The 27960-nt window shown below is 45.4% G+C and overlaps 2 protein-coding genes and 1 long non-coding RNA gene across 3 annotated transcripts; 2 read left to right on the top strand and 1 right to left on the bottom strand.

The window, feature by feature from the left end:
• The first annotated feature begins 646 nt into the window (after positions 1-646).
• On the top strand, positions 647-14320 carry LOC135913278 (uncharacterized). Its single transcript, XR_010567941.1, has 2 exons — positions 647-926; positions 12706-14320. It is a non-coding gene; the product is annotated as an uncharacterized lncRNA (long non-coding RNA).
• mRpL17 (mitochondrial ribosomal protein L17) lies at positions 11817-19218 on the bottom strand. Its single transcript, XM_065445864.1, has 4 exons — positions 18990-19218; positions 17447-17518; positions 15192-15360; positions 11817-12071 (listed from the first exon to the last, which is right to left on the bottom strand). Exons 1-4 carry the CDS (start codon positions 19179-19181, stop codon positions 11857-11859), a joined length of 648 nt encoding a protein of 215 aa, XP_065301936.1. The 5' UTR covers positions 19182-19218; the 3' UTR covers positions 11817-11856.
• Positions 19219-19317: 99 nt separating this feature from the next.
• Positions 19318-26743, top strand: RpS23 (ribosomal protein S23). Its single transcript, XM_065445865.1, has 4 exons — positions 19318-19420; positions 19938-20097; positions 22659-22779; positions 26564-26743. The coding sequence occupies exons 1-4, from the start codon at positions 19417-19419 to the stop codon at positions 26708-26710; spliced, it is 432 nt and encodes a 143-aa protein (XP_065301937.1). The 5' UTR covers positions 19318-19416; the 3' UTR covers positions 26711-26743.
• The last annotated feature ends 1217 nt before the right edge of the window (positions 26744-27960 follow it).

Here is a 27960-nt window from a genome sequence, read left to right as displayed (position 1 = left end):
AGAACACAAGACGACCGCCACATCCCAACTGCGTTTAAAAGAGCCGCCACACCGCAAGAGTCAAGAAAAGCACCGCAAGGCAACGCTGGGCCGGTGCTGACAGACCGGCGGCTCGTGCGCGAGAATCGGACTGGCACGCGACAGGAGGCGAAAAAGAAGAGAACGACGTTGGAAGAAGCGAAGCTCCAGGGACGTTTTTGTTGACGGGCACAGGTTCGCCCAGAATAAACTAGTTTTCCTAGAAACGGCCGTCGTAACTGTTAGTTACAATATATGTATATACATATATATACATATACATATATATACATATATATATATATATATATATATATATATATATATATATATATATATATATATATATATATATATATATATATATATATATATATAAACAAGAAGAAAGGGGGTTAACCGAGGGGCCCGATTTTTATTAGTCATATCATAAGAAGCCAACAAACACTGACACCAAGGACAACATAGGGGAAATTACTTGTGTTTAATAAATGAAATATTGAAGCGATAAATTAATGGAAGTATAAAGTGGATGAAAAAACAACTTGCCGCAGGTGGGAACCGAACCCACGAAATGCGAAGGTTGTGTATATATATATATATATATATGCGCCAGATATAGCAGAAAGTATAGAAGTAAAGACTGAGGTAAATTTAGGGTAGTTCCGCCCATAGGACTTATGTAACGGTGCGATAACTCTGTTATGCATCTTTGCCATCTTTTTATTGGCTTCGTCAATAAAAATAAGTACTAATATGCGGATGACATACAACAGCAATGCTGTCACTTCTGTTCATTTCATCTGTACATTAATTTGTTCATAAAATGACCGTGCGGCCAGAAGTTTCTCGTGCGCCACCTTAACAAGCCATCTATTTCTCCTTCACTTCTCTGCATTTGACAAGAGGTGAGCCTGGTCTTCTGCTGTCTCTACTCTGTTAATGTAAAGCACCTCTGACCTCTCCGCTATTGGGGCGAAGTTTTCTTTGCCTCCTCCTTAGACTTTCCCACTGCTGCTGCTGGCTGATGTCATGCCGAATATATGAGTCATACTGAAAGTAGTCCCATCATCAGGTCGTCGTCGTGCCATTGTCATCCCTGTTGGCTCCTGGCCTCTGTTTTTGGCAGCAGGTAGGTACCGGACGTAGTGCAAACAAACACGAAATGTACCGCGAATCAAGGGGGCTCCTGCCATATGTGTGGGTCATAGCAAAAATAATGTCATCATTATGCCTTCATCATTGTACCAATATCATCCTTGCTGGCTGCTAGCTACAGTCTTGCATGATTGGTCGGTACCGTACATAGTGCAAACACCAGATATAATGCTGACAAACACTGGATATAATGCAAATTAAGGTGGCCTGATTGGGCAGTACTGGCTATAGTGCAAACAAAGGATATAGTGCTAATTAGGGTGGCCCCAGGGTACCAGACATTGTGCAAACACCAGACATAGTGCTAATTAAGGCCACCCAATTGGTCAGTACCGGAAATATTGCAAACTAGCACCAGCTATAGTGTGAATTAAGGTGGCCTGCGCTGACAAGTAATGCACATGAGCACGGACGTGAGTTTCAACACCAACAAGCCATTGTTGTCATGCCATCTTTGTCATGTCATGCCATCTTTGTCATTTCATGCCATCATGCTATTGTGACCATTCGTTCACTATCATCTTTCTGCCACTTCCACTCTGCCATTGCATTGTCATAACGTCATCAACACGGTAGCATCTTTGAGTTGTCATTGTCATCACAGAGTTGTCATTTTGCCATCGTGGTCGTTCCATCGTAGCCATTTTCTTACGGTGATTCTACTGTTGTCATGCTCTGTCATTCCCTTTGTCATACCATCGTTGTTGTAAAATCGGCATCATTCGAGCATCAGCATAATGTTATCATCACACCACCATCATGCCATCTTCACTCGAGTGTTCTTATTTCATGGTTGGCGCACTGTCACTGTCGTTACCCGCCGTGGTTGCTCAGTGGCTATGGTGTTGGGCTGCTGAGCACGAGGTCGTGGGATCGAATCCCGGCCACGGCGGCTGCATTTCGGTGGGGGCGAAATGCGAAAACACCCGTGTGCTTAGACTTAGGCGCACCTTAAAGAACCCCAGGTGGTTGAAATTTCCGGAGTCCTCCACTACGGCGTGCCTCATAAGCAGAGTGGTTTTGGCACGTAAAACCCCATAATTTAATTTTTTTTGTCACTGTCGTCTTCATACCATCAACATCACTCCAGCATCATCATCCCATCACCACACCAGTGTTGTCCTCTCATGGTCGGCGCACCGTCATCGGTATACTATTGTCATCATACCATTGTTGTCACTGTGTCATCGTCATCTGATGGTCATCATGCAGTCGTCATACCATCGATGCCACACCGGTGTCATGGTTTCATGGTCGGCAATTCCATCACATGAATGAAATGCATGTCATGACATAAATAGCCATGAATTGCATGACAGGACATGCATGGGTATATCATTCATGTCATGTGCACACATCTCGCAACGAATAGCCTGATACATATTCCTTTAAATAAATGACCACGGTGCCATCACCTCATGTCATTTATGTCATACGTGACAATTATATGATGTCATGCATGCCATTTCATTCATGTCATGGATGCCCTGGTATATAACTTGTTAGAAAATGGAAATCACATTAATGGCAATCATGTCATGACATGCCTTTCTTTAACTGACGTTTTGTATATGCACGCTATGACATGCAGGCATGACATTAGTGACATGTCGTGCCATGTATGTCATAAAATTATTGGCATGAATTCCATTGTCTTCATCTCGAGCCGTGACTCCCACGAATGTCACGACATGGATGACAAGAACAAGGCTAATTCATGAGATGCATTCATGCATACACAGCATGACATTACCACAACAAGAACTTGTGCCGCTCCAGTGGAGCAAGTTGTCTACAAACTTGGGCAGATAACCATGTGCTCATGTTTGATCCCGTGATGGTCGCTGCATCGTCATTCCAGATTCATAATCTTACTCTCACCTCTGATTCTCATGTGCTACCAGTGCTCGAGCCTGGTGGCACATGTACCAAGATCCTGGCATCTTGGCAGCAGAACACCGAGTGGTGGTTGCATCTGTCCAAACAGTTATTGAAAAGTGAGTTTCCCACGAGTGTTGATTTCTGAGCGCCAACGTGCCACCTCCTTGTTCCTCCGGAAGCCGATACCGAAATTTCATGGCTCGTCACGGCCGCTAATCAAACATACAAGCATGCGCTCTTCTGGTACACATAGTGCCTGAGTACGGCAATGCTGCATCGAATTCCACTATGGTAGCGTCATCATGGCTCAGCGAAGGCAAGTAGTTTGCACTCCCTGAATGGCTTATAAAAGGGCATGGGCTTCAGGTTGTTCTGCATGCAGTAGCATTGTCAAGTCACCTGTTTATGTCCTCTAAGTGATGTCACATGCTGCCGTCAGTGAGCATTTGGTTTCTGCATTTCCAACCCATCTCGTGCCTCCATGCAACTCGTTCACATCACGTTGATCGTTTGTAGAAATCATGCAGCCGTCGTTACCGCCGTCGTTGTCTTGTTGCTGTTGTCTCACACATGCACCTGCGTTAATTCTAGTTCACTGTACTCGCGTCACGTACACAACATATTGGTAAATCTGGAAATACGTTGCAAAACCCCAAGCAATGCTGCATAGCTATTATCTCACCTGCTGCTCAGTACACACAGCTTTTGGTGACAGGATCACAGTGTGGCCTCCAGCAACTGCACTGGACTGTGCTGTGCCACTGTGCTGTGTATCACTGGTTAGTGATACTACATGACCACTGCCTCCAATTTGATTGACGTAACCACTGGGCCTGCTTCAACCCCAAATGTTATGCTGCACTTCCTTATCGAAAAAAAAAAAAAGTTCCCCAATAGCCCCTATGTCCAATAATCTCATACCAATAAGTGGGGATCACATACAAAGCCCTATATGTTGCCATATATCACATGGAATTATTGGATATGAAAATTGCAGGACATACATATATTTTACAGGGATATTGTGCATGTTGAATTATTCTCATAAAGATATGAAGTGATTTATTTGCCACACTCTTGAGCAATTGAGGCATCAGACTAATAATTTTTCTAATGATAGACTAATAGTTTTTGTTGAGACGCTCTTTAAAGTTAGCCACGTGTGCTGTATGTCTCCTGGCATATCAGCCTATTATATGTCCTATGCTTGAGTATGCAGCACCTATTTGGGACCTGTACTCAAAGACAAACATCAACAAACTGGAAAGGATTAAAAAAAAAAAGGTAGTACGATATATTTCTGGTTCTTACGGGCGTACGTCAGTTGCTGAATTCGTCAAACGAAGTGGGTTACCTTCAGTTATCAACAGAAATCTAATTTGTCAACTAAAGTTCTATTACGAGCTAGTGAAACGATAACATAGATACATCACATATCACTTACTCTGAAGGCTATGCTACCAGACAACTACATTATTTTACAAGAACACCTTTACTTCCACGTAATATATAATTCTTTGAGCAGTATTACTTATGTTTGCGTGTGCCTTTTTTCTTTAGCTATTTAGGGTTTGTTACACGTGCAGTGTTATCTGGTCTTGTTCTGCCTTTTTGGTTTTATTTAGGGTTTGCTGTTTTGTCCCTAAATCATTTGCGTTATTAATAAATTTTCTGCTTTTGACATTTAACAATTTCTCATATTCATTCACTATTATATAACTACTGTTCTTATTTTATCATGTTTGTGGATTCTTATGTAAACACTTCTTTTATGCATCACACCCGCTTGGTCTTACTTCGAGATCACTGTATGAATAAATAAATAAATAAATAAATAAATAAATAAATAAATAAATAAATAGGGTTGACAACTATTGTTTGATCATAAGACTAGAAAAACTACACAATAACTTCGTCAGAATACTTCTTCAAGTCAGCTGTGCCCAACATGACCATTGTACTTAGCAGTTGTGGGGGTGTGTCTGCTGCTATGGCCACATTTGGGGAACAGCACATCATATTGATGTGCCTAGATGCAGCAGAGAACCCCCCATATCAAGGCTGTTTCCATAAGTGTGGAGGCCTTCAGTTGCGCCGGCGTATCAGTTACCGTGGCAATGTTTTGGCTATACTCGGACAGACACCATTGAGAGCACAAGATGAAGGGTTGCAAATAAACCATTTACATGCTTTAACACAAATAGGTTTCACTGCAGACACATCAAGTACATTGAGTATGCTTTACAGTGGAGATTCTGTCAATGAAGATATGCCTGCAGAAGCTTCAAAATAGAATTCGAAGCCCCAAGAACAGTACGCACGAGAACAATGTTTTATCACACTTATTACACTCACCTTAGTAACTCGGACCCGCTTTCGCACATCCCTCTGTGCGCCACCATGGTGTTTAAAGCAATGCAATCTGTAATAATACTTGTTGCCAGATTACTTCCCTGAAGCTGTGTCTAATTTCATTACGAGTTCGTCTTCTGGAATGATCTGGATCCCTGGAGTCTCAACGTGGCTGCCGCCACGATTAAGCAGCCGTGTAAGAGGGCGTAATAGAGAATGGAAACCCTGCTTTTGCTATAGGGTGTGTGTATAAACTATGTAAGCCCAGCTGTCTTACACGCTGTAGGTTCACTCCCCTTTACCGTGCTTATTTTTAAAGCTGTGAATCTTGGACCACAGACTTTCATATGATAATTACTAGAGGGAACTCTGAGGGATGTCGTAATTTGTGCAGGGTTCATTTGCAGCTTGTTGCTCTGATCTCTCCGAGGATTTGTGATCATCACATTGTGTGACCACAGACCCAAAAAATGTTATTCTCGAGCACCTTATTATAGCTATGAGCCAAAGCATCATATTACTGCATTTTCGGTAAATATTTCCACAACGTGGGTGAGTCGCGCTTGAGGAACTGTTCTTAACAGTTCTGTTCGCCCACAACTGTTCGCCCACAAGTGGCGTCTGCTGCTGCTCTTGTCAGCACTGAGAACAATGCTGCTTTAGGCCCCTGTGATCTATAGTTCAGAGCAAAGAAATAAGTGTGCTTGTTGATCTTCTCTGAAGCAGAAATACAGCCACTGTTTCGTGCGGACTCTGCTTATTCGCCATCTGAGGTGAGCTTCCCCTAACAAGGCCGCTCACCTTTTCGTCGTAGAAGTTTAAACATATCTTAGCAATTTGCAAACACACTATGAGACCTGTATCTCTTCATTGCACAAACGACTACAGATAACAGTTTTTCACTCTGTGTGCTTTATTTGTTGTGTGCCGTCTGTCACAAGCACCACACATGCGCCGCTGAGAACCATCGTACTGAGCGCAGCGCCACTTTTGCGTCATGATGCGGAGAAGTGGCAAACTATGCTCCAGATGGGTTGGTCATGCATGTCTTTCTCTATGGGTCAGTTCGCACACCTACTTCTCTAGCCACCATAATCTTGTTGTGTCTATGCGGACGTGTCTCATTAGGCCTATGGGTGCCGGAATTGCAGAACGACCTCAAGAATTGGACGCGCTATGCACTCATAACTAACATTTCAGGGGAGTTTAAAGGAAGGGAAAGCTCATTTCAATATAGTTCCTGGCAATCAACATGAGTAAGAATGTAGCCATCACAAGAATTCATCCTGAAGTGGCAGCCATGGGTGCCATCATGTTGGACAATGCTATTTCCTACAGTGAATTCAGCAAATCGCACCGATGCACACTGGGGTGCCCCAGTGCGCACCGGTACGATTTGCTGAATTCATCATTAGCGTGCGTAAACATTGGATATCTGTGCTCGTGCCCCACTTCGATGCGTATGATCTGTCCTGCACTATCAGCGCATGCGTGAGGCGCTTGGACACGAGCTTTCGCGCGCTGGCACAGGTACGTGTAGTTTGGCCTTAATGCGTAAGCTTTGTAAACATTGTAACAAGTTCAACTAATCTAAAAAATTTGGAGGACGCTTAAGTTTTGCTTTTAAGAGTGGGATGCGATAGCATTCAAAGATCCCTGACTACTTCTTGCGCTTCCTGGCAACTGGAGTGTATGTAACCGTAATGTTTACTGTGGAACGCTGGCCGTGAATGCTATGAACGAAGGTGGGCTTTGTGGTAGAAACACGGCCTCTTGCGTGGGCCGCGATGCGGCGGAGGCGAGTGCTAGCTGGAGGTATTGCAAGGAACCAGGTGCGCCACTTCATGGCGCCCAAGACACCTGCATGCCAGCGCGTTCAAATGGCAGACGCAGCGGCAGTCTGTGAATTGTAGAAATGCTGGAAAAAAGTTTCCTATGAGTTTTCGCACAACAGAATTATGTTTTCTTGTATAGTCAAATTACAATCCGAGAGCCGTCATGTCTGTAGGTTCTGTGTATGTCGTAGTTTACTATTTTTTCCACGTATTTTAGCTTGAGAAATTCAATCAGTTCAGTAAATTCCTTGCGTCACATAGATGGCCTGGGTATGGGTGGTTCAAAAATCTTTTTGCCGGAACAACATCCGACACCAATGCCGGACGCAGACTTTTAGCAACACGGGCTCCTTAACGCAATCGCATTAAAATTATACACCACAGCTGCTTGCCTAAAATGCTCTAGCAGATGCTGCTTATAGATTTGCGATATCTGTTTTGGTGCTAAGTTATGAAGTTTTAAACAGTGTGAAGCAATTATTATTAAAATTTTTTGTAAAATGAGTATGCAACTCTGAATCAATCAATTCTGCTCATTACATTAGTGCAGAATTCAGCTTTGCCCATGAAATGCAACCACTAATTCATCTGTTATCTAATGAGAACATTTCTATGTTTTACATGTATAGTGAAACCTCATTAAACTATAATTGGCTGGAGCTCCGGAAAAGTATGTACTAAACGGTAGTACTGCTTGACCGAAATAGCGTGCGATCGCCCACTTTCCTGTCAAGACCAGAACTATGGGAGAGTGCAATAAAAGAGCAGAAAACATGCAGTATTTATTCACTTCGCGCAACAAAAGTATGTTATTTCTGTTTGATGCCACGGCGGGCTAGCAGCGAAGACGGTGGCCTCAAACTCACTCAAGCTATGAGCGAGCTTTTCCGCCAGCCCCTCTTCTTGGCAAACACCCCCATGAGGCTGACGTAATGTGCAACATCTGCCACTGTCGGGCCTGAATTGCCTGTGATGTCGCTTTCCGTGTCGTCTTTATCGCTGTTGTTAGGCAACACTTTGGCAATTATAAAGGCAATGATGGCGAAATGTTGCACCTTGAAAGGTCTAACCTCGCAGCCAACGTACTTATGCGGTTGCAGCAGCATTGCCGACCAACTTCTCCTCCACATTCCAAATGCCCCACAAAGTAGTCAATGGTAGATCCCTCTTGCGTGCCAGCACTGACTTCTTCGTGCCACGTTCGACAGCACAATGTCCAATTTTTCTTCTATGCTGAGCACCTGGTTTTTGTCCTAGCGTGCATGACACCACAACACGGGCCACAATGCTCCGACTCTGGCACGGCACTATAATGATGTTGATATTGATGTGGCTTCACTAGAGTCACTGGAAAAAATTTCAGAGTACCGCATTCGTTTTCCCCGCGCCGCCGACGCGTTCATTGGCCCAACCGTACCACGTGACTTTGGGGTGCCATATACCTTCCAAGCGCCGGGCGACACGGCTGAGTTAGAGCGCAGGCAGCGCAGCTTCCCTACGTCTTTTTGTGTTGCGATTGTCGCGCTCGCGTTTGACTGCAAGGAAATCATGCCTGGCTGCTGCGCATTTGGATGCAGCAACCGAACCGAGTCTGGAAAGACTTTTTATTCGATTCCGACCGGGAAAAATGACCGAGAGCGTCGTTCTGCGTGGTTACACCAAATCGGCCCGAGTGTGCGAGGTATAAGTACACCTTGCTTGTGCTTTTCGGCACTGTTTTAGAAGATATTTAAGCGAACTGCACGCCCTGTTAGCGACGCTACGAAAATAGGATTTCATTGCAGGGATCGTTCGCGTCTTGCACGCTTGACGCGGGTACACGTGTACGCGTTTGTTGCTCAACACACGCGGTTATTCCATGGTCGTGGCAGGCGAAGGCACACTTGTCGCGCGAGAATTCCGCGTCCTTACGTGCACCAGGTACTTGCATTATTTCTCCGCGCACGTGAGCGCGCTGTCGCCTCGAGTCACTCGACCCATATAGCACTTGTTTTTCTCAGACCGTGACGATCGCAGTTAATAAAAACATGGTCAGTGCATGTCGTGCGTCCACATAACGGCCGCTTGCTGTGCAGTTGTGTTGGCACTGGTCGAAAAATACAAATGGGTTAAATGTTAGTAATCCTTGAAGCTGCGCGTTTGCGGCCACACGCGTGTTTACATCTCTATTGAGCTATTTTAATTGTCTCAGGACGTAAACTTCTAAACCTTTACAACGTATTCTTCGTCTCTTTAGTTGGGTCTTTCAACTTATTATTACAGCTATCTTCCAAGTATTTCTTGTTTCACATGTCTGAAACAGGGCTTCATTCAAAAAAGCCCCGGCAACCTCCTTGGGCAGCCCAGCGTTAGGGTGACCCGCATCACACTTCTAACCATACAACAAACATCTGCAGGACCACTTTTGTGCTGAAGACTTTGAGAAGCCTAGAGTGGATGGGCATTCCACTTATCCTTTGCACATTTATACATACGCATTTTGAGGTTGAAATCAACGACCAGGTGATATTCTCAACACATGCTTCAAATTTTGAGCTTGTAGGCCGAGCACATGCAGTGAACTGAAGTCAGCATACATATTATGTTTTATGTTGAAATGCTACGGTGCATACCCAAATAATGTTGTGCTTGATGCATAACAAGAAATACAAAACAACAAAACACCCATTAGCTTTAGTTTCACGTCAGTATGCATGTTAGATAAACCGCTCTAATAGCACAAGAATTTTATACATCGCCCATGCAATTTAGAAAAAACAGTGCTGCGTCACCAGCGGGTGTTCCTGCCTTTTTTTTTTACACAGGCAGCAAATCTTGGCAGTCTAAGGAAACAGTCATAAATACGTTGAGAAGAGTAGCCGCTCACGCACTAGACAGCCGCGTTCATAAGTCGCAATGTAGCAAACTCGCTCATTATCAGTGCACATATACGTTGCTGTAATCACGCAAATGGCTCATATTGGCCTTCCACAAGATTTAGTGCGCAAAATTGTCATCGAAGTTGGTTTTTACACCTGCTGTGCAAAGATCGTTTTACGATCACGGCCAAACAATGGTTCGCACACGGCAGTAGTAGTGTGTCGTGCGTGGAAAAAAAAAAGCGTGCATAAGGGGAAAAAACGCGTGCATAAGCTCCCGATACCAGCGCTAAGCTGCTGCCCACAATCGTAGCACAGTTCCAGCAGTAAACACGATCGGCGTGCAAAAACCACAGGCTGCATTACTTCGCACAAAATAACATTTTCTTCTCGTTTTTAGCAACCATTATCTCCGGGCACAAAGTATTTGTACTTGAGTAAACACTCAACCCGATGTGTCACTGAATATCAAGCTCTTCCAACACGGTGGCCTTCCCGCGATGCAGTCGGCTTGGAAGGTATATGGCGGTGGCCGCTCACTGTTGCCAGGCACATCCCGACCTTTGCGGTACTCTGAAATTTTTTCCAGTGACTCTAGGCTTCACACCTTCCAAGTGCCCTCTGCATTTGCGCTTGAATGCCGCTCCGATCTCTGAGGCTTGTTCTTCTGACGTGTTAACCGATACATACGCAATGAGCTGGTACGGTTTATGGTTTGAAACACATTATGGTTCGATGGCCACTGTGTCGGGGATTTGACTTTACTACTTTTAAAACGAAACTATTCTTTAAGTGGGTACGATGTAACAAGGTTTCACTGTACTTGTGAGCTGGCCCTGAGGTAATGCTTCTTCCTAAAGACAATATCGTATTATTCTAGACTGCAGCAAGAATGTTAGGAGTTAAAAGAAGAAATTTCAAAAGGAACGCGATCTATTGGCAAGAGTTATGAGATTTGCAAGCCAACTATAAAGGCAGTGGAGCTATGAAGAGGATTTATCTAATGTATTAGAGTATCTTAAGATACAAATGCCGAGTATCGGATCGGATTAATCTGTTCGTCTACAGTTGAAGCTCGGTTACATGTCCCTTGATTTTGCAATGTCTCAAGTTTTACAACGGATTAGTGCATCCACAGTGAACTCCCCATAGAGACAATGCATTAAAAAAATGTGTGACGATTACGATATTCCCTAACGCGAAATTTGGCCGCAGCTGGATACTTGTCTTGATCTCGCGTTATATTGAGGCAAGGAATTTAAGAGTCAAATCACCGCACTAACTGGCAGTGGGCCAGTGCCGTCAGTGCCTTTGCAGAGGGAGGGGCAGTATGGGAACACTGGTATGATGAGCGACATCTGCGCCAACTGTGGAAGAAAATAATGACGAAGGCACCAGCAGCGGCACAAGTGGCACAATTTTTCCATTTCCATGTATTTAGATACTATAAGAGGTAGCGAAAAATGTTTCCTCAGTGTATGTATATGGGATCCTACTTACAACTGGTTACACCAACGATTATGTACAGCAGATGCTGACAGCACCCAACAGTTGGGGTAGCCACCTCTCCGATGTGCTGCGCATTGTATTTGACAGTGCCAGTCAGCTGTGCCTCACAGCCAACGTGTTTAGGTGCGTCTGTTGCTATGGCAACATTTGGGCACAGACAGCTACACGGACCTGCCTGGATGTGCTTAAGACGAGAGAGCTAACATACTAAACACTATCACAGTTTATTTACATCATAACGCTATCTACTTGGAGGGAGGGGTGCCCCCAATTGGAGTGGCGGGCCTGGAAGCTGACCTCTGGGTCACCAATGACGTCCCGGGTTCGGGTGGTGCGAGAGGCGCAGCCTTTTCTGGGAACTGCATCCGGTGTATCTCCTTGCGCGCCTCTGAGAGCAACACATTTGGGAGGAAGTGCGGGTTGGGAGCCACCATTCCGGGCATCGGAGGGTATGGGTTGCCTGCAAGGAAGCAGAGAGGGACAGATCTAAGCATGTTTACCAGGCACCTTTTCATGCTGGACGCAAACATACCAGGTGTTTCATTTTAACTTAAAGCCCAACTGAAACGAAGCAGTCACTTTGGCTAAATTTGTTATAAATTAGTCATATATACCATTGATCCCATCTTGGCAAAACCGCAGAGATGGTAATTGTATAGTTTTTTTGTTAGCAGCCTTTGAAAAGCACTTAAGCAGATTAAGCGTGCATGTTACGGTGCTGCTATGATATAAGTCACAGCACACCGTGTCCGAGATTTTTCGGTGTGCTGCGGGTGCTCGGACTGGCTCGTGTAGCCACGTCTGGAGAACCACAATGGCCAGCATGCGGTACAGCATGTGGTAGTCTGAGCATCTCACAGGGGAAGAGGGCTCGTCTCAGCACCCTGCAATAACCGCGGTATTTACGCTATGCAGCACCTCTGAGAATGCCGAGGTCATTCCGAGGAGCTGCGCGTTAGGTCTTGTGTCAGTACCAACAAGTGCCAATGACAGCGTTTCTCTCAGTTTCAGTATTTAAAATGTCGCATTTTGCGTGGAGGTTCCTCTATGTCTGCACCATCTTAAATTATGCTTTTTACGCAATTTCGTTTCAGTTGGCCTTCTAAGGGGCCCTGAACCACCTTTCTTTGGAGCCTCCCAAGCCGTCGAGTCCAACGGGAAGAAAAAAGTGGGCAAAGGTTTCGGCATAGTGTTGAGCACTCTGTCGACGATTTTGAGCAGCAAAGAAGCTGTCACCATTTGTGTGGCATGTGGCGTAAAAAGCGACAGAAAGAAGCTGCGAGCCTCCACTTTCAAAGCTGTAGAGAAGGCGGTCTTCAAGTATTCTTTGGATGCAAGTGCAAGCGGCACTACTGTGACAGGACCAGTGTTGCAAAGCAAAGTTAGAGACTTTGCGAGCATTATGGGGCACGACGATTTTGTGGCGAGCGTCAGCTGGCTGCAGTGTTTCAAGGAGCGCCACGACATCGTCGGCAGGGCTCTCACCGGGGAAGCGCAGTCTGCCGACCGTGAAGCTGCAGTGGCGTGGGTGAAGACAAACGTTGGACAGCTGCTAGAAAACTACAGTGCCAAGGATTTGTTCAACGTGGATGAGACAGCCCTGTTCTACCAGATGCTGCCGCAAAAAACGTTGGCCCTCAAAGGTGAACGCTGTTAGGGTGGTAAGCAGTGCAAGGTCCAAGTAACCATGTTGCTTTGTGCCAACATAGATTGATTAGAAAAGGTGCTGGCCTTCGTGGTTGGCAAAAGTGAATCCCCATGATGCTTCAAAGGCAAATGAAAGCTCCAAGTGAGTTATGTGTCTAACCGTAAGGCTTGGATGGCGAGAGAAATTTTTGCACAATGGCTGTGGGAGTGGGACAAGCGGCTGGGCAAGCTGAACTGGAAGACATGCCTCGTACTGGACAACTGCGCAGCCCACCACACCACCACTGTGCTCAAAAACATTGAGCTATGCTCCTCGCCACCAAACTGCACTGCAGTTGTGCAACCCCTCGACCAAGCAGTTATCATGAATTTTAAGTCGGGCTACCGCAAGCGTGTCACCGACTGGATTCTGCTTAATATGAGCAGGAAAGCACGAGTCCACGATCACCTTGTACATCGTTATCAAGATGCTACAGGCTGCTTGGATGGCTGTACAGGCAAGCACGATCGCAAATTGCTTCCGGCATGCCTCATCTGCAGTCAGCAGCGACGGTTACAGCGAAGATCTCAGTACTGCCACCACTGAAGGTGCCGCGGACGACCAAGCCCTAGTGTCGTGAGACACTCCCCTTGCTGCCGTTGTTGCGCCTGACTGCAACACCTTCTGCATGTACATCAGTGCTGATGCTGACGCGGTGACGACGGAAGAGCTAACGGAGGCTGAAATTGTGTGCGCGGTGCCGGGGTTGCCTAATGACGACAGAGACAAATGTGTTGATGACAGCTCTGAGCCTAATATTGGCGAACCCGATGTACTGACGCCTGTACAAGCGCTGGATGCGGCAGAACTACTGCGCCACTTCTTTGGCGCTCACGATGACGGCGAGGACGGACTCGCAATAGCGGCTGCAACTGAAAAAGCCATCATTCACCTGAAGAAGACGCGGCAAAATTCTATCAAGGACTTTTTTTCTGTGAAGTGAGCTGCCAGCTGGTGTGCTGTTGATCGATCAGTGATAAACCGTTTGGCATGAAGAAAGTAGCAATTCCTTGCTGCCTTTTTTTCGCTTGTTTTTTTCCATGCAATGGCCGTTTTCTTTTTCACATGGTGGGCTGCTGTGAGATTTGGTGGTGAGTACATCCTCTCTTGCTTGCTAATTGTGGATAGAAATGGATAGTGGCTATAACGAACTAATGGTTATGACAAAGTAATTACAGCTCCCCCTCCAACTTCGTTATAATGAGGTTTTACTTTAACTACATTTAACTCCACTTGTGCTTGAATGATCTGAAAATTTTTTGCAGCACGAGATTCATGACGCGACGTGAATTGATGGAGAGGTCATTCCATGATTAGTCGGAAAAGTGCTTCAGGGCAATTTTTGTTATTAGGGCTTGAGCCGTTGTGGTGCAGTAAATGCTCTAGGCCAGGATTCAGCAACAATTCTATGCCCCAAAAACATTACTTTTTACACTTCATCGGTGATCAGAGCGGTGCTCCACCCACGTTATCAATGGCATCAGCCGGCAGTGAATGGTGGATGATAAAGAGTGGCATTGAATCGAACAGAAGGAACTGCTACAAAATCCCGGCCTCAGAAACCTGCCAACTGCAATGCAGTCAATTTTTACCAATCGAAAATTAACTAGGCCTGAGCAGACACCGCAAAAGTCTGTAATGTCACGGCAAGTTGGTGTGGGAATGTGATGGGGGCCCCCTGTATTTTGTTTCTGTGCCTCCTCCAACTTGTGCGGCTTCATATCACAGAAAGAGTGGCTTTCTTAAAACTGAAGGAGCGCGGCTTTCTCACACAACTCAACTTGCCTTTAGTGAGTCCCCAGTGTCGCTCTCCTTTCTTTGTGGGTGAGCTAACTGGCCCAGTGTGGCACCTCTGTGGTGGCCACGGCATTGCCTAGTTGGTGAGCATGTTACCTTTGAGCTCCAGGGCGACCCAGTTGTACTTGTAGTAGGGTCCTGGCTCCTTGCTCTCGAACTTGTCATTGAAGGGCGTAGGCAGTATGTGCAAGCGTGTGTACGAGCCCTCGTACGTTGCAAAGCGCGGTGCCAGCACTTTGAACAGCTTGTGCACCAGCTGCTTCTCCTGTGCACATGCCACAAAAAAGACAATGAAAAAAAAAAGGAGTGAATGCACGATACTTATACAGGGTGTTCCTCTTTAGTTTTTCACAAAAAGGCTATGAGCATGGCACATGTGAAGTTTTTTTTTCAAGGCAGACGTACTCTGCGGCACCTTCTATGGAATAACTGCTTTGTGTATTACAACCATGGCATGCCGATGGCTACGTCAAACTATACATTGCTTGTGCTGCCTGCATGCAATGCACTAGGTTTTGGTCACGAGCACAAGTAGCGCACTGTGTACGATTGGACAGCACCTATAGCTCCAGATGTTTGCTGCCCTTCCATGTAATAATCATGTCACATATTGCAACACGAAAGTTAGTTTACATTTTCAATTTATTTCATCCCCAAATTTTGGGTGAAAGCGAGGGCTCAATAACAAGTGGACCTATCTACTTTCCTTTGTTATATATGCAGCCGGTTTAAGCCAGTTCATGTGGTCATAGCATCCCACTAATATCAATAATTACAACGGGAAAAAAGTTGTGCAGAATGAAAGCAATGTAGTGTACCCTTTTCTCATCCGGGGATCCCATTTTGCCCACTGAGCGCTACAGACTAGTGGCTCTCCTTTTACCATGTTCAGGTATGTTTTGCACTACTACAAGGCCCACATGCTGTCACAGCACGCTGGCTGCCCACTGCTGAGTAGTGTAGGGACAATGTCACCTCGAGGGCGACGCTGCAGCCTCCCAGTTGTGGTTTTGTGTGCCCCAATAGCTGAAATTTGTCATGCCACATTTCCATGGGTAACTACATTTGAATTGTGGGGTCTTACATGCTAAAATGGAGATTCGATTGTGAGGCACGCCGTAGCGGGAGTCCCCGGATTAATTTTGACCACCAGGAGACCTTTAACGTGCCCCCAATGCATGGTCAATTGGTCAAGCTCGCTTCAATTTTCAGTGAATTGAGCAGTTTAACAGTTTATTGGCTAATATCTTTGTGTCACCCATCATCCCATGATCACCACCGCTGACGCCATGTTGCCGAAGGAGCTGTCCGTTTACTCCAAACGGCTATTTTTTAATATTACTAAAGTCTTCATAAAAACAGCCAGTATTTTGTTCGAGATTACAGTGGTGTTTTGAAAACTATCTACAACAACATTATTTTTCATTTTTTCTATTCGGCAGCTTTAACATCCTCTCCTATATCTTTCCCTGTGTAATTATTGCACTCCCCAATTTCGCATGAATGTTCCATGAAAAACAGTGCCAGCATTTGTCGAGCAAATAAGGTACCTCCACAGCATGGTCTGTGCATCTTTCTCATGGACCTCAGCATACGTGATACAGAAGACATTAACTTGGACTACTACAGCCACTGCTGTCTCTGCATGTTTCTTGTGGTCCTCAGAACGCTGTATACAGGTTACATTAGCTCAAACTATTCCACTCAAGTTGGTCTATGCATCCTTTTCCTAGAAATCTGTGTGCTATGTATAGACCGAATTTCCTCAAGTTGCCTCATTCATGCAAAGGTCCATGCACCTTTCTTATTTCTGCACATTTGGGGTGCGATGTGGCACGTGTTCTGAAATCGAGCGGAGGCGGTCTGTTCTTTACGTCATGAAATAGGCAGTCCATTTTGTTGCGTTCGTCCGATGGCAGACGACACGGACTGATTGACAGCAGATGTAACATCACAATTGACGTCATGGCGTTCGTCCCGGTTCAAATTGACCAATCGTGTGCGGCTCGGTGGAACGGACCGCCTCCGTTCTATTTTGGAGTGCGTACAAGATCGCACTCCTGGTATGGACCACATTATTTCAAATCTCACCATGCTCATGTTTCTTTCTAACATACATGTACACAAAAGAAAGTTTTTCTGCACACTATCTAGAGACTACGAAAGCTTGTTTCACCACACCCAACAAGACCTATGCATCTTTCTCAAAGATTTCAGACGATACTTAGGTTGTGAAGCGTGCAGCAGCCGGCGCTTCGATGCTGCTATTGAAACAAGTTGTCAGTGGCTTTTTTGTTTAAACGCTACATGTAGCATGAACATGCGTAAAAAGAACAGGTGTTGCTACGTACTTTTATCCAGTAGTCTGCAAGTTCCATGGTTCTGGTGTGGCAGTCGCCATATCGAATTGCTTCTGAAATCAGCTGGATAATAAGATCTCAATATAAGCACCAATCATGTTAGAAACAACGAAAATGCTGCATCAGCTGTTCTAGCACCATGGGTTGCTTCACTGAATAACACAGCAGTATAAAGCTACACTTAGCACAACCAGTCTTCTGCCTGGTGTTCTGCTTCATCTTTAAAGGGTTAAGTTTTAAAACAAAATCCATATGGCATGCGTGCCACACCTACAGCATGCAATTTAAAAAAGCACGTAAAAGAAATGGCAGGGGAAATCACAATTTTTAGTGGCTACAGTATACAGTTCATACAGCTGCCAGTATCCTTTAACTATCACTGCCTTGCATGCTGTGAAGCAGAGTGTACTGCAGTGCACACATTTACTTTCAGTAAACAAGGTGAAAGTATTGTGAGGGTACTTTCAAGACACCGGCAGACAGGATTGGTGCTGAGTACGGCAAGGTCAGGTGTTTGCTGTAAAGTATACTGTTGAAGGTTTTCCGATCTCCATATGTGCTGATGTTACGCAGGTGGATGCGCACTAACGTAGATTTCTTCTCTACATAAATCACCACGGAAAGGAGAGAGAAATACTTAACACTTCTGTGACATTTGTTATGCTTTTTCCACCCCCTGATTCACTCTGCTGTTATTTTTGAAACTATCCCCTACATTGATGCAAACAACGTTCGCTGCGGAAAACAATTTATATTTCGATCACGATTTTCGTTGTTTTAAAATCACCTTAATTCTACTCTCACAGTCTGTCCTCGCTGCGGTTTGATTTGTTTACAGGCATTGTAAACCGTGGCAAACTACACATGGCGTGCTAAGCTCAGCTAAAAACACCGAGAAGAGCAAATACTGTGCAAACACTCCAGTGTTTGCACAGTATTTCGCGCTAGCTTCATGCGAGCTGGAGTGTGCAAACAGCTTTCCAGGCATGTGTGTCCAGGAATCCAATAACGTGTAAACACATACAGCCCTAAAAAGATCCCGCAGACACACTGGGGGGTCATTTTGTTTGTCACTTGTTTCACCACAATAGAGATACGAATACGACACGCAATCATTGTGCGTACCGTTGTACTTTAATTGAAATGGGACAAAGATGATTCGTAAAACAACACCAACACAAAAGAAGTGAAAAGTAGGAACTGCGGAAGGACAGGAAGATCCAACTTTTCCGACTAAGCATGCAAGCTATACTTGCACACGATTGCTGACATCATACCGGGCAGTGTTTAGTAACGCGAACGCTTAAATACTAAGCGCGATTAAAGAAGCAGCCAACACAGGAACAGCGGTGAAACGCTGTTGCCTTTCCTTGGCCTCTGGGTCAGTGATTATCACCCTTACTAATCAAGGTACATTTTAGTGATCAAGAACACCCTGCCACAGGCAAGCATGACATGGTGGCAATCTCAGACGAAGCGGTGCAGTGGTTGCCTTTTGAAAACAACCGAGTTTCGAGTTTAATTGCGTCCTCACCCGCTCGGCATATCCTCGCACTTCGTCCGCCCGGGGGTGGTTCAGCTCAATCCGTTCGTGCTTGAACAGAGCCGTCAGCGTTTCCCTAATTTTTTCTACTCGGCCGAGCGGCCCTTTCGATGTGGTGAGCTTACGATATCTGTGCTTAACGCCGTGCTTTAGCGCTGGGATCAGCCGTGTTGCGTCGGCCATGCTCGCTGTTGGAGAGCGCACAGACGGCGGCCATTTAAGCCCCGCAGAATATTATATAAATAAATGTTTAGTTTACAAAATAAATGCTATTTACATAATTTATAAAAATAATATATTTTGCTAACTACACAACGTTTTAATAACAAATAAGTTGATTTACTTGTTTAATTTTAGCTCAGGAATTGTTCACTGCGGGCCGTCCTTTCGTTATTCGTCGCGTAAGCCTCACACAGACATGGGTAAGCGCTCGCGATATTTTTAATATTCTGCGTGAAATAATTGCTTAGTTTCCGCGTATTGCGCCTGCGGAGAGAAAGTAATGCTCACTTTTTCTCATTTTATGACAAGCAAGCTCGGCTGATGCGTACTGAAGTTGACAGAGCTAGTTTACGGCATGCCGTCATGCGGCAAGGCGACATGGCGGAACATGTTACACGTGCAAAGTTGAGAACGCTGCTGCGATTGACAGCCTGCAGTGATTCATCCAATTTTACGTAATTAAAGCTACCCGTTTGATATGGCTAACGAGACGTATTATCGTGGCGGGCTCTTGGTGGCACCGCTGCAGACGTATTGCTGCTTTAGTGTTAACCAAGGCGGGCTTCGATTGGACTTCGATGCGTGGTAGACCGGAGAAAGGCGTCGTTCATTAAGAGACGAGAGTGACTTTCATCCTGTGGTATTCGATCGCAGAATTTGGTGCCGTGCTACTTGTGTTATATGCCTGTTGGTGCTCACTGTTATGTGCTTGTCCAGGCAAGCCTCGTGGATTGCGGACGGCGCGTAAGCACCGCAGCCATCGCCGTGACCAGCGGTGGCACGACAAGGACTACAAGAAGGCCCATCTGGGTACCCGCTGGAAGGCTAACCCTTTCGGAGGCGCCTCGCACGCTAAGGGCATTGTGCTCGAGAAAGTGTAAGTGCCACCCCTCTGAGTGCTGCGGCGGCGTCCCACGCAGCGCATGCAGTTGTGGATGCGCACGTTTGAGCACGTCGTTTTGGCAGCTTTAGATGAGCTACGCGAAAGCGACATACTGCTTTCAGGGACATCGTCACTTAAATGAATGGCCCATTGCAGCGCCGCAACGGTGAGTTCGGGCAGCCAATCGGACGTGGTGTCCCATTGGGAAACTTCAGCGTTTCATACATTTGCAGGCTTGCCGGGTCTTCTAGACTGAGTTCGACCTCGACATTGCTTATATTTCTAATAGAATCAAAGGACGTTTTGGCGTGAAGCAGGACCAAAAGAAACCAAGTAGTGTGTAGGTTTCTGGGTACGCTGTTTCGAAGACTCGTTGCTGCGAGCTGAAGAGAATAAGAGGTGCTTCCCTGTTACTTCCAGCTTAGCGTGAGGCTGCGTGTCCAGTCCCTGGCCACGTTTCGATAAAGGCGGTATGGAAAAATGCTCCTGTAGAGTGCTTTGTGGGCAGATTAAAGAACTGCAGGTAGTCAAACATAATGTGGAGGTCCCCTCACTACATTTGTGGAGGTCCCCTCTCTACATTAGAAGGTAATATGGAAGCCCCCACTAATGATGACCCCTCCCCCAGCACTAAGACAACCATTGCAGCCTGTGCTGCTTTAGAACGTTGAGCTTTACAAGTTGCATGAAATTAGGTCTGAAGCAACAGAGAAATCGAGCTTTGTGGGCTTTACAGTACACTGTATAGGAAAAGTGCATAGGATGTATACGGGCTCTTGATTTATTCCGAGCTACATGGTGTGGTTTAGACCTGTCTCACACAGGCTAAAAAAATGACTCGTTCATTAATGCCTGAAGTTCATTAGTGACATTTTTTTTGGCGAAGCTGCCACATGTTTCAATATTTGACATGTCAATGGTAGTGCACTCTGAAGTGGTAATTTTAGAGTACTAATTAAAAAAATAAATAGCTTTTGTTTGCTGTCCTTTACAATGTTGCAATCTACCATTGCAACTTTGGCCACTGCATGACAGATGCAAAGCCCAGAAGCGAAATTTCGCCTGCTGTGTGGAAGCCGTTTCAATGCTGACCTACGGAAGTTAGACAAGTACAGCCCCTAGCAGGAGCATTCAACAGTTGCTTAATTTAACCAACAGGACCAGCTTTGATCTAATCATCTAGTGGATCAAATTAAAGATGCTGAAAAACCAACATTGCTGATTCATTTGCCAGTAGATCTGTTCAATTTGCCTGAACGAGTTCACCAGGCACTGCACTTTGACATTTGTTACAGTGGTTCTATAATGGTGCAGGGCTGGTTTGAGATTTTGTTGCACCTTCTCCACTGTTGGGGCCAAATTGGTGCAAATGTACAGGTGCAAAGCAGCAGCCCAGCGTATGGACGAAAGTGCCACTAAAACCCAACTTATGTGCATTTGCTGTGTTTACACAAGCGTGGGATGTATTTACGCCTTGGAAACTGATCATACCTGAGGTTCGGGACATATCAAACTCTCGCACTTGGTGCACATTAGTTGGACAAAACACAACACCTGCACCTGTGTCTTCGCCTCGGCATTCTTTCTGACTGTCTTGTCGTGCCTGAAGCAGAAATTGAACAGCACTTTTTTGAACTGCTGTTCACTGGTTCGTAGTGGTGCAGGCGAATCGAACAGACCTACTAGTATCTATCTGCCCGATTCTAACATGCCTCCAAATTAGGCATGCACCTACTTTCTATAACGAGAAAAATAAAGTAGAAATGACATTAAAGCTCCTAAAGAAAATAGAAATCAAATGTGCACCTCATTTTTTTGCAATAACAGGCAAGGCTTCGATACGCATTCCACAATGGAGGCTGGGTTCCTTAAGTCAGCTTTGTCGCAATACAGCCTTGGTATGCAGTAAAGCATGGAATTCTTTTGTATTTTGATTGCACTGTGCAGGCAATTGGGAGAAAAAGCCACCATGCATAGCGGTCAGGTGTGAGCATGAATGTAAGAGTGGGCCCATGAAAAGGCACAGGTGCTGGCCGAGACCTTCGGTTGTAATCAAATTAAAAGACGTGTACTGTGCTTAGCGTTATAGAATGGGTGCCATGGGTAGGGAAGCACAGTTGATGGCAGAAAACTACGTGGAGTGATGAAATTAGGAAATTCGTATGCACAAGTTGGATGGAATCGGCTAGTGCAAGACATGAGTAATTGGAGATCACAGACAAAGGCCTTTGTCTTGCAGTAGACATGAAAATAGGCTGATGATGACTCGATTAAAGTTATGTATCAACTATTATTTACATGACAGATGCTGTTTCAGTACTTCAATTAAACTCCACAAGCTATGGTGTGGAGATTATGCATTTTTATGGGGAATGAGTTCTGGTCGACACATTAGGTAATGAATTACATTAAGGCAAATAATAAGTTTGTCGTTGTGGCATAATGCAAATCAAACTCAAATGTATGGCATTAATGGGTTAACGTCATGTACTCTGCTTGTGTAGCATGGGGATTAGACATTTGCGATGTGTGTTTCCTTTGTCCCCCTGCCGCAGTGGTGTTGAGGCCAAGCAGCCCAACTCTGCCATCCGGAAGTGCGTCCGAGTACAGCTCATCAAGAACGGCAAGAAGATCACCGCCTTCGTGCCCCGGGACGGTTGCCTGAACTACATTGAGGTGAGCGCTGCCGGTCCCTTCATCCCTTGTACTAGCTTGTGGTGGTACCAGGGACAACAATCTTACCCCACTCAGAGGGTGACATTTCTGCCAGTCTTTGCTTTTCTATATCTGAAAATGCTGGTGCCTGCGCCAATCACAGGGCATCTTTTCTTCATGTGTACTGAATCAGCCAATGGACTTGCGGGGTACCATATTTACAGGATTGTAAGTCGACTCGAATGTAAGTCGACCCCCCCATATCGCGTGACTGAAAAAAAAAGAGAGAGAGAGAGAGCATACCCGAGGGCGCATTCGATAACGAAAATTTATTAGTAGCTGACATGGTCACTGGACTACTCGTCTTCACTAGTGCTGTCATTGTTGCTGCTGTCCCACAGCGCGTCGTAGTCCAGCGAAATTTTAAATTTGGCAAACGATCGCACCAGGACATCTTGCAGAACAGCAGCCCACGCCAAATGCACCCAACCACACGCAGCCGTCAGGGAGGCTCTTTTGACAGGTCCAGTTGGCGTAATTTCGCAGTTTTCTGCCGCCAGCCACTCGTACTCGCGGCGGAGCAGAACGTTAAAATTAAGGCGAAGGTCCGGGCTTGTTTCGTGACCACGTCGCACTTCACTGGCAGGGACCGATCACGCATTTCAGCGACGTACGCCGCAAGCTTAGCCTACAGCTCCGGAAAGCGTCCAGACTTTGGCACGTGGGAAATTTCTCACTTATCACAGGTGAAAATTTCGCTTCGCTGCAGTCGCCACTCTCGCACCACCCGTTTAGAAACATCGAAATTGCGACCCGCTGTGCAGTGATTTGTTTCTTCGGCGTAAAGGATGGCAGCCCTCTTGAACGCTGCTGTGAACGAGTGCCGAACGATTAGTGGGCCTGGAGCACTCATGACGACTGGGGAAGCATAGAAGTAGCCCGTAGTCGGCAGTCAAGTGGAACGCGTCAAACCAATACCAATGCCTTCAAACAGAGAAAGAGCAGCCAGCGGGCGGCGACTGCTCTTCCATGAACTACCGATACTCCCCGCAAGCGCCGCCGTTCTGAGGGTGCCGCCGCAAATGGGAACAGCGGCGCTTCCATCAACTATCGACACCCCCCCATGAGCGTTGCATGCACTGTAAAACTCTAAAAAATGTTGAAGAACCCTTCCGAAAAGCGTACAAACACGCGGGATAGCGAAAAGATACGGGTAGGGCCATAGAGCAAACATAAAATTCTAACTACGTTGTAGATCCCGTTGGTATATCGCTTTTTTTTGGAGGGGCCATGTTTCGGTTTCGATTGTAAGTCGACCCCCCAACTTCAGACTTTCAAATTTAAAAAAAGGGGTCGACTTACAATCGTGTAAATACGGTACTTCTTTTTGGCACGGAATATCTACTTAGCAAATACACTGGAAATTGAATAAGTTGTTCTTTGAAATGCGACCAAGATGGCCACAATATTTATATATAATTATATTGTTATTTAGGAGTGACCATAACTAACAATTAGTTTTGGAAATCGCATATTGATATTGTAGTGTCCAAAGCTAACCGCACTTTAGGGTACCTGCGCCGAAATTTTTCTCATGCACCATCATCATTAATACAATTACTATATACCACTTCCGTGTGCTTGCAGCTTGAGTATGCTTCATCAATATGGGATCCCTGGCATTCAACACTAATACATACGCTGGAAGCTATACAAAACCGCTCAGCCCATTTCATTTTAAATAACTTCAAACGCACAGCAAGCGTAACACACATGAAATGTTTATTAAACTTGCCTCTCTTATCCGACCGCCGAAAACACTCACGCATTTCTTTTTCACAAAAGCTATTATCATAACACCTTTTTACACAATCTTTGGATCAGGCCAGCACCTTTCATTGCCGTGATCATAGTCGGAAAGTTAGCATACCTCATTTCAACACTATCATGGGCGCAAATTCATTCTTACCAATGACTAGCAAATACTGAAACAGCTTATCCCCTTCATTAACAGGTATAATTAATACACTTATGTTTAGAAATGCACTTGAAAACGAACTTTTGTAATATACTTACTGTTTGTCTTGCCTATGTGTATGTACCTTTCTCTATTGCAGCGTTTTCATCAGCATCATGATCAACAAGTTAACAATGCATTTTGTAAATCTACTGTACATATTATGTTTTTCAAACCTCTTTACCATTGTGTGCATCATATTTGTATTTGTATCTTTTGTGCCTCTGTTTGTTATTATCTTATGTCAACTCAAAATTTGGAATTATTACTGCTGTTATTTATTTTGTTTGAGTTACTTTTACCGATGTTTACTTTGTATTATCTTAGCCCCTCCTCTCTATAATGTACTATGTACCTTGAGGGTAAAATAAATGAAATGAAAAAAAAAATTAAATAGCACATGTCGTTCAGCAGCAGTACGGGACAGAAACGGCCCATTTTAGTGCTTTTTTCTGTCAAAATGTAGCTCTTGGTGGTGATATAAAAAGACACTGTGGCCAAAACCTGTGTTCTAGTTGTGAGAAACTTGGTTAGCACATGCGGCAGTGGCTGTATATTACGAAATTACCATTTTCAAGAATTCAACTTTTTTCATAATTTTTTTATTCCTAGGACCTTTGTTTCCATTAAGAAGCATAGTGCTAAGAAAGATGAAACACGAACCTGAAATGCACAGGATAGGCGCACAGTCCTATGCAGCCTCAATCACAATACTCTGTCAAATCTGGGCACGGTCTGTGCAGAGCGGGATACTGACTTTAATATTGCATTTGTTTACAACATGAAAACCCTACACTAATGAACATTTTATTTAATTCTTCAGGGATTTTCACTTTTGAGGACACAATCTTGTTGGTGTTGCTGATACAAGTTCTTAATGCTGCCGTCGAGCAGTGACACAACTCATTGAGTCTCAAAAGGCTATCGAGTGAGCTGTAGAAACTGCCGTGTGACAGTGGAGAAAGCTTTAGCTTGGGGCCGACTCAGATTTTTCTACTCAAATACATGTAAAATGTAGGAATGATCTTGTGAAATAATTGCTTAACCCATTTGCATGAAATTTGTTGCATTTGAGAAACTTAAGTTCCAGCTGCTGATTCCTCGCAAATTATAGTTCATTCGGGAGTGGTGCATAGTAAACCAGTTTTGTCTGTTTTAGATGGCCTAACAAGGTATAGTTGAAAGAATTAGCAGTATGTTATTACTGAGCTAGAGTTAAAATTTTGTACTTTAGTTTTTCGTAACAAATTTTGTTTTAAAAAAAATGTATGTCCTAAATAAAAGGTTTGCTCCCTACAGACATCAGATTATTACTTTTCATTGAAATGCAGGTAACTTCATCCGGTTGGGTGCACTGGATGCCGAGAAGAACGATTTCTTCATTCCCAACTATTTAGATGGAAGCTCCCAAGCTAAAGCTTTCCTTGTAATGGTTATGAGGTGCACATTGAGATAAACACAGAATTAGTCAAGAGTGCAAATCAAGAAACTTAAATGGGGAGATGAGCAGCTGGCACTACGGCAGGTATTGAAGTAGCTTAGTTGCTGGTGGGATGCATTGGCTATGAAACTGTGATACTATTGAGCAGCCACTGTGAAAAATGCTTTTGGCGTAATTCTGAAACGTTCGTTTTTCTCTTGACACAATGGGACTTCCCATCACGTTTTGACTGGGAGTGTGGTTTGGTGAGTGACGTGATGCGTGTGCCAGCACACTGAAAATACATAGGCAATGGACTCTGTCATGTTAGCGTGCCTGAACCCAACACTGCATTCTCTTCTGTGCAGGAGAACGACGAGGTCCTGGTGGCGGGCTTTGGTCGTAAGGGTCACGCTGTGGGTGACATCCCTGGTGTACGTTTCAAGGTGGTCAAGGTCGCCAACGTGTCTTTGCTCGCCCTGTACAAGGAGAAGAAAGAGCGACCACGCTCATAGGGCACAATAAACACCTCATACAGCTCATCATAACGTGTGGCCTAGTGTCTTGATGACGTGGATTCTTTGTTGACATTGGACCGATAACACCACATTCAGAGTGCAGGGGTCTTGCCAGCCCCTTGCTGACAGTTCTTGCCGTAGCCCCATACCTACCATGTGCCGGGTGTTTAAGGGGGGACGCGGGTCATGAAATCGCGAAAAATTGTCAAAAATGGCAATTTTCATAAATTGCGTTTTTGAAGTCTTTAATGTCCCAACTATGCCTCTACAAAATATTATGGCTCAATTCCTACTCGAAGTATAAAAAAAACGGCAATTTAGAAACGTCGGTGAGCCGAAATTGAACGCCAGGCGCCAAGGTTTGCCTCATTTTCAAGCTACCGTAGCTCCGCGCGACGCGAACCGATCGGCGCCATCTTGGTCTCGTTTGAAAGCTGGTTTCCCGCTCTCTATTCTGGCGCCCCTCGGCACGCTGTAGACCCTCGTGCAGCGGAGCGATCGGCACCCCAAGCACCCGTTCTCAAGAGCGAAATCGTCGCGAGACAGCCGCTGATTGGGTGAAGCGGGCGCCTCCCCGAGGCGCAGCCCTCTGATTGGCCGTGACGCATGCTTCGCCTGCCGCGGCCCCGCGGCCGCGTTGTTCGACTCCTTCACGTCGTCTGCTTTCGCTGGCGCGTACGTCATTTTTCGCACTCCTCGTTGTTTCCTAGTATTTTTCGTTCTGCCTTTTTCTTTATTGTTCTTGTAGATATTTTGGCTATTGAGTCGCTTCTTTTAACCACGAATTTCTTGCTTTTGCGTGCCTGGTGTCTTTGTTCCGCGTGTCACGATGGCGCGAGACGCGCGCTTGAACGCACGCACGCGAAAAGCAGTCAGCATAAAGAAACGCGCATGGAATAAGGAGAGCGCTACATCGTCGAGAACTACAGCTTCGGTGATGCCGCAAGCTGCTGTACCCTTGGTGGATGCGGCTGGACTGAGCTCGCCAACAACAGCTTCGCCGGTGGACGCGGCTGGACAGTGCCGATCGGTGTCAACTTCGGTGTTACCGCAAGTCTCTGCAGTGCCGGTGGATGCGCCTGGACTAAGCCCGTCGAAAATGCTAACTTTTGAGACGCTGCAAGTCGCTTCGGATTCCGTGTCGTCGGAAGCGGCCGAGCCGGCTGACCTAAGCCTAACGTCGACTTCGGCGTTTCCGCACGCCGCTTCGGCGCCGACGGACGCGGCTGAACCGAGCTCGCGTGCTC

The sequence above is a fragment of the Dermacentor albipictus genome, chromosome 5 (assembly GCF_038994185.2).
Source record: "Dermacentor albipictus isolate Rhodes 1998 colony chromosome 5, USDA_Dalb.pri_finalv2, whole genome shotgun sequence".
Taxonomy (NCBI): Eukaryota; Metazoa; Arthropoda; class Arachnida; order Ixodida; family Ixodidae; genus Dermacentor; species Dermacentor albipictus.
Note: the sequence above shows the minus strand (reverse complement) of the source record. Positions and strands in the feature narration are given on the sequence as shown.

Bases quoted from the DNA above. Each gene is read 5' to 3' on its own strand.
- RpS23 (XM_065445865.1), top strand. The intron at 20,098-22,658 runs GTAAGTGCCACC...CCCCTGCCGCAG, and splicing joins GGCATTGTGCTCGAGAAAGT to TGGTGTTGAGGCCAAGCAGC. The intron at 22,780-26,563 runs GTGAGCGCTGCC...TCTTCTGTGCAG, and splicing joins GTTGCCTGAACTACATTGAG to GAGAACGACGAGGTCCTGGT.
- mRpL17 (XM_065445864.1), bottom strand. From the start codon at position 19,181: ATGGCCGACGCAACACGGCTGATCCCAGCGCTAAAGCACGGCGTTAAG. The intron at 15,361-17,446 runs GTACGTAGCAAC...GCATGTGCACAG, and splicing joins TTGCAGACTACTGGATAAAA to GAGAAGCAGCTGGTGCACAA. The intron at 12,072-15,191 runs GTAACATGCTCA...GCTTCCTTGCAG, and splicing joins GGTCGCCCTGGAGCTCAAAG to GCAACCCATACCCTCCGATG.